The following is a 12182-nucleotide window of genomic DNA, read 5'->3' on the forward strand; positions in this document are numbered from 1 at the left end:
GTATACTATGTCATCTCTTTCTAACACGCATTTCAAAAATAAAGAATTAAAAAATGAAATAAAAAAATAATTTGCATTTAGAACTTTGTATTTCCCAGACGAAGGTGACCTAGCGACCCAAGAGAGTAATTAGAAGAGGCTAGTCAGATGGCACTATACACCCGCCAAACTCCAGACACTATTCCCACACTCATTCAACCACTGCTGGCGATGCCATCAACCGAATGGCAACTCGGCACACATATGGTGGTCCTGCCTGGTGATACAGAGGTTCTGGTCTTGCCTAGCTGGAATAGTAAACACTATTCTGGATGTGATAATCCCACTCAAACCTGACATTTTTATATTTCTCCTCCTTCCGACAAATCTATCTAAGGACAAGGCATCCCTGCTCCAACACCTTCTGACAGCAGCAAATCAACTAATAACAATGTTCTGGGAAAAAGCGAACCCTCCATCCATAAGAGATTGGATTCAGAAAGTTGAAAACATTAGAATAATGCTGGAGATTTGACACTCCTTGCCCAACAAGTACCAACATTACACTCTAACCTTGGACCAATGGTGCAGATCACTCAATGATAACCCAGATAAGGAACACTAACTCTGTTCTTAGCTACCACCAAGTACGATTTACCTATAATCTCCCCTACAGTCTTCTTAGGTGCCAATTTCGAATAGAGCTTCACAGCAGCCCGGACGGCAGGATAGCCACTCTTTTTATGTTACATATCGTTATACTTTATGTTATATATCTTGACCAATTCTGTTAAATCAAAACTATGTGTAATACTCACTGGCGACGGTAAAGGAGAGGTCGCTCTCGTATATGGTCATCCACACCCTATTAGATTCAACCCTATTAGATTCCGCACTGAGAGATCAATGAATACTACATCTATCCTACAGACCTCGCCAAAAATCCAAAAAATCCGAAATACCTTTTTTGTGACAACACACCAATTCCTTTGAACTAAAATGCTATGTACGGATATTAATTGTACAACTCTCTACAGTATCATGTGTATGTATTTCGCTTATGTTCACATCATTGCTACATGTCTTTGCTCCAAAATGTTGATACATTCCAATATGCCTTTCCAATCTGTAATGCCTTATTGATCAAGAATAAAGCTTTTTTTTTAAAAAAAGCCGTGGGAGTTTGAGCACCTGGCTTAATTCTATAAGTTTGTATTTGTTTTATAAGGCATAAAAAAACAAATAATATTTAACTCCTAGAATGGCACACATCATTAACTTTACTGGTTAATCTTTGCCGTTTTGTCCCACAATTCTTTAAATGTGCTTCTGGTTGTCGAAGAAATTAAGACACATTGAAAGTAGCAAACATATTCAATTTGATTTTTTTTTTTTATTCTTTATTTTTGTTTTCATGATCAGAGATTCAATGCATGCATGGCTTTGAGAAAGTATTCACTTTTATGAAGTGGCTGTCCAGCTCCATGTGCTTTTAATTTTCAAATGGGCTCCTGGTTGGGCAGGGGCGTTCAGTGGTATAGACAAGTTGCGGGTAAGCTTCTGCATGAGAGGGCGACCATTGATAGTTTAGGGCGTCTTATGTCCAGAGGCGTATTGGTTAGTCCTCTTGACTTTCAGGGACTATGCTAAGTCATGTCTATGGGTCGATTACCTGGTTTGATAGTCTCAGCTGGGTCGAGTGTAATACTAGTGGTAGTGGTCTGTTCTGTACTGGCTAGGGTTGTAGGAGAGCGAGTGGTGTACTTCAGGTAGTGACTATAGGGTACCTGATAGTACAGGGTACACTTGAAGTGTCACATGGTCGCTCCTGTGCTGGCTTTCCTCAATCCCTCAAGGGAAATGAAGGGGGGGGAGGGGTGATGCACCCAAGAGCAAACTTGTTTTACCCAGCCAGTGAAGGCTTGGGTGGGTCTACCGTTGGGTGGGCAGGGCTTCGGCATCAGTGAGGGGAGTACTGTGCGTACTGAGAGATTTTAACTGTAGATTATAAGTGTAAGGGGAAAAGAACAACATGAACAGCAATAACAATAACAAAAGAGTTCTTGTGTAGTAGGCGTAGGCTTCAGGTTGTGGTCACAGGTTGCATAGTAGGTAGCCCTGTGGTACTGTTGGGCAGTCCCAGTGTGGCAAGTAAGGCAGTCCCAGTGTGGCAAGACCTTGTCTGATTTATTGTCCTTGGTTACCCAGATTGATCTAGGGGTTGCCCACCTGTAAGTGTGGTGGTTATGGGGTGCATGCTCTTGCGCCATGATAGTGTGCGTCTGCTCAGGTCTTGGAAGAAGGCGATTTGGTGCGTCTCAAAGTTGTAGGGCATTTTTTCTTTAATAGCAGCCATTAGGACTATTTTATCTGTAAGTGTTTGGCATCGTAGATGAGGTCACGGCCTTTGGCGCTTGCAGTGATTTGGCGATGCAATATACGCCATCAAACATGAAGTGTTTCGCTTGCCTGGTGGGTAGGAGCGAGGCCACTAAGCGCCTTATATAATGGGGAAGTTCCTCCAGCGGTACCGATTCTGGTACCCCCCTTATCTTAACATTCTTCCTCCTGCCCCTGTCATCTAGCAGATTAACTTGGTGATAGTGGTCTGTGTGGCTTGCATCTGAGTAACTGCATCTTTCAGTGCGTTTAGGTCTTGTCGCAGGTCTCTCACCTCCCCTTTTGCGGCTTTAGTGCAGGCTGTCACCACCTGTACCTCTGCTGCAAGCACCTTCAGGTCTGCCAGCCACATTTGCTGTAGGTTGTGTTGGAGTCCAGCCAGCATGTTCTGAATATCCTGCTTGGTCGCTGGGGCTGATTCTGTGGTCTGTGGATTTTCTCCGTCTGTGTTGGCTGTCGCCATGCTGTGCACGAGTTCTCAACGTCAGACATCATGGGTGAGGCTTTCATGGCGGCTCAGGTCCGTGCCGGTGGAGGGGACTGTAGCAGGATGCCTATGTCCCGTTGTGGCTTGGGTGCGTGTAGGCTCGTTTTTTTGGGATCTCCATCCCATTTCTTCCGGAGTGTAGAAATCCAACTTTGCATGCTGTGAGCCCGTCTTGAGCCACACTGCTAACTCTCTGACCAGGTCCTGCTGGCGGGTGCTCGCGGTTAGGCCCCAGAGCACGTTTTGTGCCTGGGGTTTGGAAGAAAGGCATCTGCAGATTCCGCAAAGTGCCCTGAGTCGATGTCCGTAGCCGGTTTCAGCCGATTGGCTTTAGTTTTGCCAATAGCGCTTGGATTCTGCTTTAGGTTATCAGAGCTATCTCACGGAGTGGAGAGGGTTCTTTTACTCTTTATTTATTCTGTGTGTTTTTTCAACCTTCTCCACTGTCTAAATTACTCTCAACCTTCTCCACTGTCCTCTATTACCTCCCCAGCATCTTACTAGCTTTTAAGCAGCTTTAATAATAAAACCAGTTGAATTGAACTGTCTAGAAGCCAGCCAAGAATCCCCCCTACTGGCTCTGCTGCTACCTGCTACTCACTGTCTAGTGGAAAGTGGCCACCGGGAGGCATGCGGATGACGGTGGCTCTTCTCAACTGCCTATAGGAGGTCTGCAGAGCAGCACTGTCCCACTCAAGAAGGAGAATGTGCAGAGATGGATTAAGAATTAAGATCCCATGGGGCCCTAGGCTCCTTACCAGCTTGCCACCCACCATAGTGATGGTTAATGGGGCCAAGCAAAATTATGGTTGTAGAACCCCTGTCTATCCCATGGACACAAGGCAGATGCTTAGAGTCGCCCTATTGTTAATTCTGCTCTGAGAATGGGTATGCACGCTCCTTCTCATGATACCACAATTAACTCTGCCACAAATGACTGGAACCTGGCAATGACTTGCCTTCACCTGTCAACCACTCAACAGGAACAGAGTCTGATAAGCATCACAGAACCAAACAAGAAAGTTTAGCGACCTGGACCAACCAAAAAACAACAAGGAAACTATTTTCAGGTAGTGCCAGGCACAGTGTCATGGATATTCTGCAGAAGATTTTACCAAAAATATTAAAGCAATTTTACCCCATGCCATCTCAGACACTAGAGACACAGGATGTTATAGAATAATAGTGTTGATGAAATTTTTGCTGCTAATGCATGCGAGAGGATGTAGTTATTAAGGGAAGCAGGTTTAGAGGAAGTCTGTGGCTGGTTATTTCTGCAATTTATTTTTTATGTTATACCCAGTAAATTGTTTACCTATCATAATTAGATGACAAAGTGCAAAGAAAACACCTGACATTGTGTCTGGAGGTTGTATACAGCCTGGTCCTTTCTGGTCTTCTGTCCAAATCTAGAGAGAATGAAAATGATTGACATTGTGTTAAAATATGTCTAAACAAATGCAAATCTGAGTGTTTCATGCACAAGACAAATCTCCACTCTGGCTTCTCTTTAAACATCATGTTTTCATCAAACTTCTCACCATGGTCGATATTTAGTGAAAATTACAATATATTATATCAACAGCCTTGATGTATGTTCACACTAGGAAGTATCATAGCCAATAAGGAGTAATTGTATTATGGTGTATATCTTCTGAACTGTCGTTCATATATAAGCCAACACTACAAGTGTTATACTGAAGATAGGGTACAGACTGTTTAACCCCCTTATTTTAAATGGTTACTCCAACCAAAAAAACAGTGTTTTAAGAAAAACACTGATCTTCCTCCGCTGACATCACTCCTCCGCAAAGGGGCGATGAATGTCAGGGAAAGCGGGCTGAGGGGAGGACATGGGAGGCCTGAAGGGGAAGCCTTGTTGACATTGGCGTCTGTGGTGTCTGTATGCTGTGCGTGCTGGCAGATTTGCAACAAATTCACATTAGCCACCAGAACTCTTGTTCTTGGTTGGCTAATAATGCCCCAATGCAGTGGCGTTACACCTCTGGCAGTAGAGGGATCTCCGTATGTGCGGCATTTTATAGCACACATGACACTACTTAGTAGATATAACTTAGATGAAAATGTATGCATCAAATTATGCATTTTTCTTTCATTGACATATATCTAAATTTCACAGACTTCCCAATGCAGTTTAATGACAATTGCTGCTTTTTGAGTTTAGCTCCACTGAGCTAAACAAAGCAGGAAGTAGCAGGACTAGTTGTCTAACGTCCAGGTTAATATAATAAGGTTAACTTCTAAAACTGCCAAACTGCTAAAGTGCTTTAAACGAACACTCCGGTCACCATAACAATTTCAACTAAATTAACAGTTTAACCCAGGGGTGTCCAACCCTTGGCCTGTCATCCTGGCTTCAGCATCACTGCTGGGTGCGCAACGGACCTGTGCAGGATGAGCACAGAGACCCCAGCCCAGCAACAACCGCTAGCCACCAGGAACAGAGGATCTATTCCAGCACTCCTAGAGCAAGGTAGTATGAATGTATTAATCAGTTTTTGTGTCAGTGATTGTGTGTGTGTGTGGAGGGGGGAGGATCTGTGTATATGTCTGTGAATGTGAGTGTGTAAGTCAGTGATTATGTGTTTGTATGTGATTGTGTGTGTGTCTGTGATTGTGTATTTTATGTGATTGTGTGTGTATCTGTGCATGTACATCTGTGATTTTGTATATATATCTCTGACTGTGTGTATAGGTCTGAGATTGTGTGTGTGTGTGTAGGTCTGTGTGGGTCTATGATTGTGTGTGTATGTATGTATGTATGTATGTATGTATGTGACTGTGTATATAGGTTTGTGATTGTATGCGTGTGAATGTGATTGTGTGTATAGGTCTGTGATTGTATGCGTGTTTGTGGGTCTGTGATTGCGTGTGTGTGTGTATGTATGTGATTGTGTGTGGGGGTCTGTGATTGTACATGTGTGGATCTGTGATTGTGTGTGTATGTATGTGACTTTGTGTATAACTTGGTATCCTTAAATATGGAAATCCCACATAAGGATAACAAATAAAGATATAATATAATGACATTATAGATTATATGTGTCTTAGTGCCCCCAATTGTCTAAGTGCCGCCATGTGTCCCCAAGTGTCTCCGTGTCCCCAGGTCTCTGTGTCCCCATGTCTCTTAGTGTCCAATAGTATCCTAGTGACATGGGGACACACTGAGACATGGGGACACTGGGAGAAATGGGACACTGAGACACTAGGAGACTAGGGGACTGGGCAACATGAGGACACTGACACTGTGATACATAGGGACACTGAGACACTGGGTGACTTGGAAGATTGAGAGACTGAGAGACAGGGAGACACTGGGAGCAATCCATCTATACAGCAGAATCAAACTGAAGGTGGTTTGTTGGTGATTTTACAGAATTTTCTCTTAGGTCACTCCTTGTGATTTACATCATGTGATTTCACGCATACATAATTAATTATACAAATGATTAAGGACGGTATTTTTTTCCAAGAAATGTAGCAACCCTAACTACTCTTCACATATTCTTGCTATAAGGAACACCATAGGGTCAGGAACACAATCATGTATTTCTGACCCTATTATGTTAAAACCACCATCTAGCCCCCCTGTTCTCCTCTTGCCTACCTAAATATAGTAACATCTTACTTGTATTCAAGTCTGCAGCTGCTGGCTATGCCCCTGTCTGCCTCTGCACTGACTCTGTCTGCTGGCATCATCAGAAGTGGTGGTCTGAGCCAATTACAATGCTTCCCCATAAGATTGGCTGAGACTGTCAAGGAGGCAGAGTCAGCACAAATCAAACATATACCTGGCCAATCAGCATCTCCTCATAGAGATGAATTGAATCAATGCATCTCTATGAGGAAAGTTCAGTGTCTTCATGCAGAGGGTGGAAACACTGAATGGCAATGGTGCACACTAGGCAGTACTGCCTCAGGAAGCACCTCTAGCAGCCATCTAATTACAGGCCAGTGGAGCTATCCCTACACTGTAATGTAAACACTGCATTTTCTCTGAAAAGAAAGGGTTTACTGCAAAAAGCCTAAAGGGAATGATTCTACTCACCAGAACAAATATAATAAGTGGTAGTTGTTCTGGTGACTGTAGTGTCCCTTTAAGTATGGACGCTTAAGAGGGATGTATGGGAACAGAACCTGTGTGGACTGGCTGACAATAAAATTAGTTAAGGTAATGCTGACTTTGGTCTCTCTAACACTGTGGCATGTTCCCTTTCTTCTACACTCACTACATACACCCTTTCTCTGTCCCAGACTATATACCAGGAAGACTAGTAAGAAGACAAGTCAACATGTGAGTGCTAGGGGACAGTCCTTAGAAAGCATGTAGGCACATTTTTTATGCATTTATGTCAAGCTCAGGGTGCTGTCTGCATAGTATGCCATTAGTTGGACAGCCTGCATGATTGGCAGCCAGCCTGACATGCATTCATGCCAGGCTGGCCTTCCAATTCTTTGGACAGACATGCCCCCTTTTTGGTTCTGGTTATGTGATTTGCATCAGTGGCACACCCTTTTACCCTGCCCATTGACTTCCTGCTTCACTGGGCACAGCTGTTAGGGTGTATGGATTTACTTGAAAGATGAAAGCATAAATTAGAGAGATATTAGCATAGGGCAGAGTTTCCCAATTGGGGTTCCGCCAAAATGTAAAAAAACAAAATGGCCGCAGGGGGCGAGGGAGCAGCGGACAGTGATCTCCCTGCTCAGCTCCCTCACGCGCACAGCAGTGATGCTGGAGCTGGAATATGATGTTTCACCGGCATCACTAAGAGGCGCTGAACGCCAGCCACTCATCAGCCCCACTGGACCCCAGGGACTGCATATCAGCTGTCCAGCAGCCCCACTGGACCCCAGGGACCACACACTCAGCCCAGCAATCCCACTGGACCACAGGGACATAAACTCCATGCCAGCACTACCAAAGGTAGGGAGGCTGGGTGGAGTAAAATTTTAAATACATAAATAAATTGTATGTGTGTCTGTTAGGGAGTTTGTATGTGTTTGTGTCAAAGAGTATATGTGTGTTTTTCAGTGAGAGTGTATGTGTGCTTGTCAGTGAGTGTGTGAGTGTGTATGCATTTGTCAGTGAGAATGTATATGTGCTTGTGTCAGGATCGGGACAGGGATCCAACACGCAGAGTACAAACAGGTACAGGATACGTATACCGGACCTTAGAATGGCCGGACTAACGTACGGAGAGTATAGAGAATGGTCAGAGACAAGCCGAGGTCGAGGGAACGAGAGGACAGGTAAGCGAGGAACAAGCCGGGTCAAGGATAACAGAGGTAAACAGAGTAAGTCAAACAAGCCGGGTCGGAACCAAAGGGATAACAGAAAATACCAGAGCACTGTGTGACTAGACAGGCTAGAACCACGACAGGGCAATGAGCAAATGGGAAAAGCAAGTTTAAATACCCTGGCTCGGAGAGAGAGACACGCCTCCGACGAGATCTGATTAGTCTCTAAAGGATTGAGTGACAGGTCGTTCCGGGCTGGCGTCATGACGTCGGTTTCCGGACGTCCTGCTACAAAAGGAAGTGACTCCCTCGCGGCCGGCGTTTACGTGACCGGGAGGACCGCAAGGAACAGAGGAAACAGCCTGTCCGGAGGGATAGACGTCTAAGTCTCTGCCTCTCTCAGAGGTAGAGACTTCAGGTACCCTGACAGCTTGTCAGTGAGAGTGTATATGTGTTTGTTTGTGTGTCTGGAAAAGAGTATGTGTGTTTGTCAGTGAGAGTGCATGCGTGTCTGTAAAAGAGGGTCTGAGTGTGTGTATCTGTGTGTCAAGGTTTGTGTATGTGTCACAGTGTGTATCTGAGTGTGTGTGTGTACGTCAGTATGTGTGTGTGTGTGTGTGTGTATGTGCCAGTGTATATCAGTATGTTTGTATGTGTCTATGTGTGTGTATGTCAGTGTGTGCATATCCGAGTGTGTCAGTGTGTGTATATGACACTGTGTGTATGTGTCAATGTGTGTATCTGAGTGTGTGTACGTGCCAGTGTGTGTATCTGTGGGTGCAAGTGTGTGTATATGTCACTGTGCGTATCTAAATGTGTGTGTATTTGTGAGTCAAGATGTGTGTCTGTGTGTCAGTGTGTATCTGTGTTTCACTATGTGCCAGTGTGTGTATGTATCTGTGTGTCAGATACATATATATACACACACACACACACACACATATACACACTGACACAGAGATACGCACACTGGCACATACAAACACAGATATACGCACCTTGACACACACCGGCACATACAAACACAGATACACACTTTGACACATAGCTACACACACCTTGACACACAGATACATACACACACAGATACACACTGTGTGTCAAGGTGTGTGTATCTGTGTCAGTGTGTGTATCTGTGTGCCACTATGTGCCACCTTGATACAGACACATACAAACACAGATACACATACTTTGACACACAGACACACACACACACAGAGATACACACTGTGTGTAAAGGTGTGTGTATCTGTGTGCCAGTGCGTGTATCTGTGTGTCACTTTATTTCACCTTGAAATTTATGTTTTTGTGCCACTCTGAGATAGTGCAAGATACACCAATATTATTAATATTGCCATTTACATAGCGCCAACAGATTCCGTAGCGCATTACAGTATGCCACTGTACACTGGTTTTTAAAACCACTGCAGAACGACAGTTATTAGATTTTGCATATTTAAGTTTGGTTTTATTTTAATGCTATTCTCAGGTACAATTCGAGTTTCAGTTTGATTTTAGTTAGTTTCAGCAATGATTTTGTTAGTTACAGTTTTGTTAGTTTGGTTTTATTTTCATAGGCAGATTGCTTTCTTAATTTTTTTTAAATATATATTAGTTTCAATAATTGTTCTAATAATTAACAGAACATGTGAGATGGAAAGGAAACTTGTAACAAAGATTAACAAAACACAAAGACGTGCTACTGTTCCCACTCCATAAAAACTTCATTGTTTTTAAACGGTCTAACCCCAAAGTTGGTTCCCTGGTGCTTATCAACTCTGCCTCCCCAGTCCTCCCTCCAGCTGCTATACAGTCTAGAGAGGTTTTCCCTGGAAGCTAATGACAGACTAAGTGTGTCAGACCTTCCTGGACTGTACAGTCGCTGAAGGAGGAGACAGGAGGCAGAACTATCGGACGCTCGGGGAACCAACTTTCGGGTTAAACCATACAAAAATGATTTGACCCCTGAAGGACACACAGTGCCCAGTGACTCCAGCCCCAATAACAACTTCATTAAGATGAAGTGATTATTGAGATTATTTTATTATGAGGTCTGAAACAAGGGATTCAAATGTGTTCCTCCTCCTGATAGAGCATCATATGGAGTCAGGTTCATGTAAATTAATAATTGTATACAGAGGACTCCCAACACCCTAACCCCTCCAGCCTGTCATAGGGGTTATGGGTTTGGTGGCATCAAATTCTGCTCAATTTTTATAGCCCAATAAATGGGCAGGTGAACCTTCAATAGTGAAATAATAAGACGGCAAAAAGAATCCTTAAATTTTTTTTAACCACGATTGTTTTAAAAAAATAAAGTGTCATTCTTACCAAAACAAATGGTACTATTCCCCTCAAAATATCCTATAAAAACCTCCCTGGGATTGATATAAACCTTACTAGGATGCACCACAATCTAGATTTAAATGAAATATGACCCTAAAGTGCTTACATTCATTTAATATTATCCTCTATATGGTACATTCAATAATGATAAAGTGCATCCATAAAGTGCGACCGTGAAAATAACAAAACTATTCCTGTTAAGGTGCTGCCACAAAAGTGCACACAAGCTTAAGTGTAATACTCAAAGCGGCACTGTTAGCCCCCACTTCCCCTCCCACCTTGAAAATTTGTATTTTATAAAGATAGAATCTTCATAAGATAGAATCTTTATGAAATACTCATATTGACTGTGTTGGAATTTCACTAAAATTCCAACCCAGTCAAGAGATATATAGAGACAAAATATACTTTTTCTCTGTATATTTCCTCAGCCCGACTTTCACCAGTGAAGGCTGCAGAGAATTGGCTCTCTATATGGAGCATCCCGTAGTCTCGCGGGATCCTCTATTGACTTCAATGCTGTACAGCAGTGATGTTCGCGCCTAGAGCCAAAGAGGACCCACCGGAATAAGATATCTGCACACGCGAAGAACAGGTTCAATAAATCTCCCCTTTACCTGCCTCTCTGGCTCCAGCGGCAATGTCACTTTCGGGGGTGTTTGTGAATTCTGCAAAGTCTCCAGATGGTGACAGTGCCTCTTTAATATACACACACAATATTCATGAGGAAATATTAATATGACTGGAGATGCCTTCAGATTTTAAGGTAAAACCCATTTTTGTATATTTGTCTTGTTTTGTTTATTGGATTATCGGAGTAGTAAAGAATTGGAGTCTGTATGTTACACTGACACAGATTTCTTTTACCACCAATTTAAGGGGGTGCCACTGGATAACAGGAACCAAGGCTATCTAAGTGAGATGATCTTCTAAGGGTCCAAATCAGGTAAGTGTGAAGATTTGACCCTTTTGTATGCTGATTGTTCGCCCTGACCCTTCACCCACCAACCCATAGCTCATTTCCTCATTTATAGATAATCTACCAGAGAACTTTAATTCTGCAAAAATGACAGCTGCAAACATTAATTAGCATTAATCCGTTACTTGACCTCTTACAATCCATCCCTATTTTCCCCACCCCTTCTTTCATAATCTAAATAAATACAATATACTTTTTTCCCCAAACATTGTACATCACGGCATCTCCTCTCCTCACCACTCTTGACCAACTCTCTTATCTCCTAGTCCACTTACTTGAGCAATGCTGTCTTCTTTTTCTTAGAGGCACAGATTTTCGAAGCCCGTGAGTGTGTTTTGTGCTGCTTCTTTTATTAGGTTGTGTTGGGCGAAATCTCTAATCTAAAAAAGTCAGCGGGTTTTAGCGAGGTCCTTTCCTTCAATGCCTCGAATGTTATGATTTGGTCACCCTTGTATAGGTGTAGTGCCCTCTGTAATTCTATGTATTCAATGCCCTTGTAGTCATGTGATTTCATTCCTGGGGGGAATGCCCTGTTTCTCAGTATTGGCATCATTGGCGAGGGCAGTGGTGTATCCTGGTTTTGTGCTGCCCGCGCCACCCCCACCCAACCCTTCCTTCCGCCCCGCCTTCTAAATACACACACACATTCACTGACAGATACGCATACACTAGCTAACAGAAACACACACTCGCTAACAGAAACACACACACTAACAGACACACTCACAC

The 12182-nt window shown here is 43.3% G+C and overlaps 1 protein-coding gene across 1 annotated transcript in view; it reads right to left on the reverse strand.

Annotated features, from left to right (window-relative positions):
* Nucleotides 1-12182, reverse strand: part of LOC134612796 (uncharacterized) — a 40014-nt gene that overhangs the window by 15354 nt on the left and 12478 nt on the right. The window contains exon 2 of the mRNA XM_063457414.1: nucleotides 4182-4275. Within this exon, the coding sequence (XP_063313484.1) occupies nucleotides 4182-4224 (43 nt within the window). The 5' untranslated portion in view covers nucleotides 4225-4275. The remainder of the gene's footprint in view (nucleotides 1-4181; nucleotides 4276-12182) is intronic.

Source organism: Pelobates fuscus, chromosome 1 (genome assembly GCF_036172605.1).
Source record: "Pelobates fuscus isolate aPelFus1 chromosome 1, aPelFus1.pri, whole genome shotgun sequence".
Lineage (NCBI taxonomy): Eukaryota > Metazoa > Chordata > Amphibia > Anura > Pelobatidae > Pelobates > Pelobates fuscus.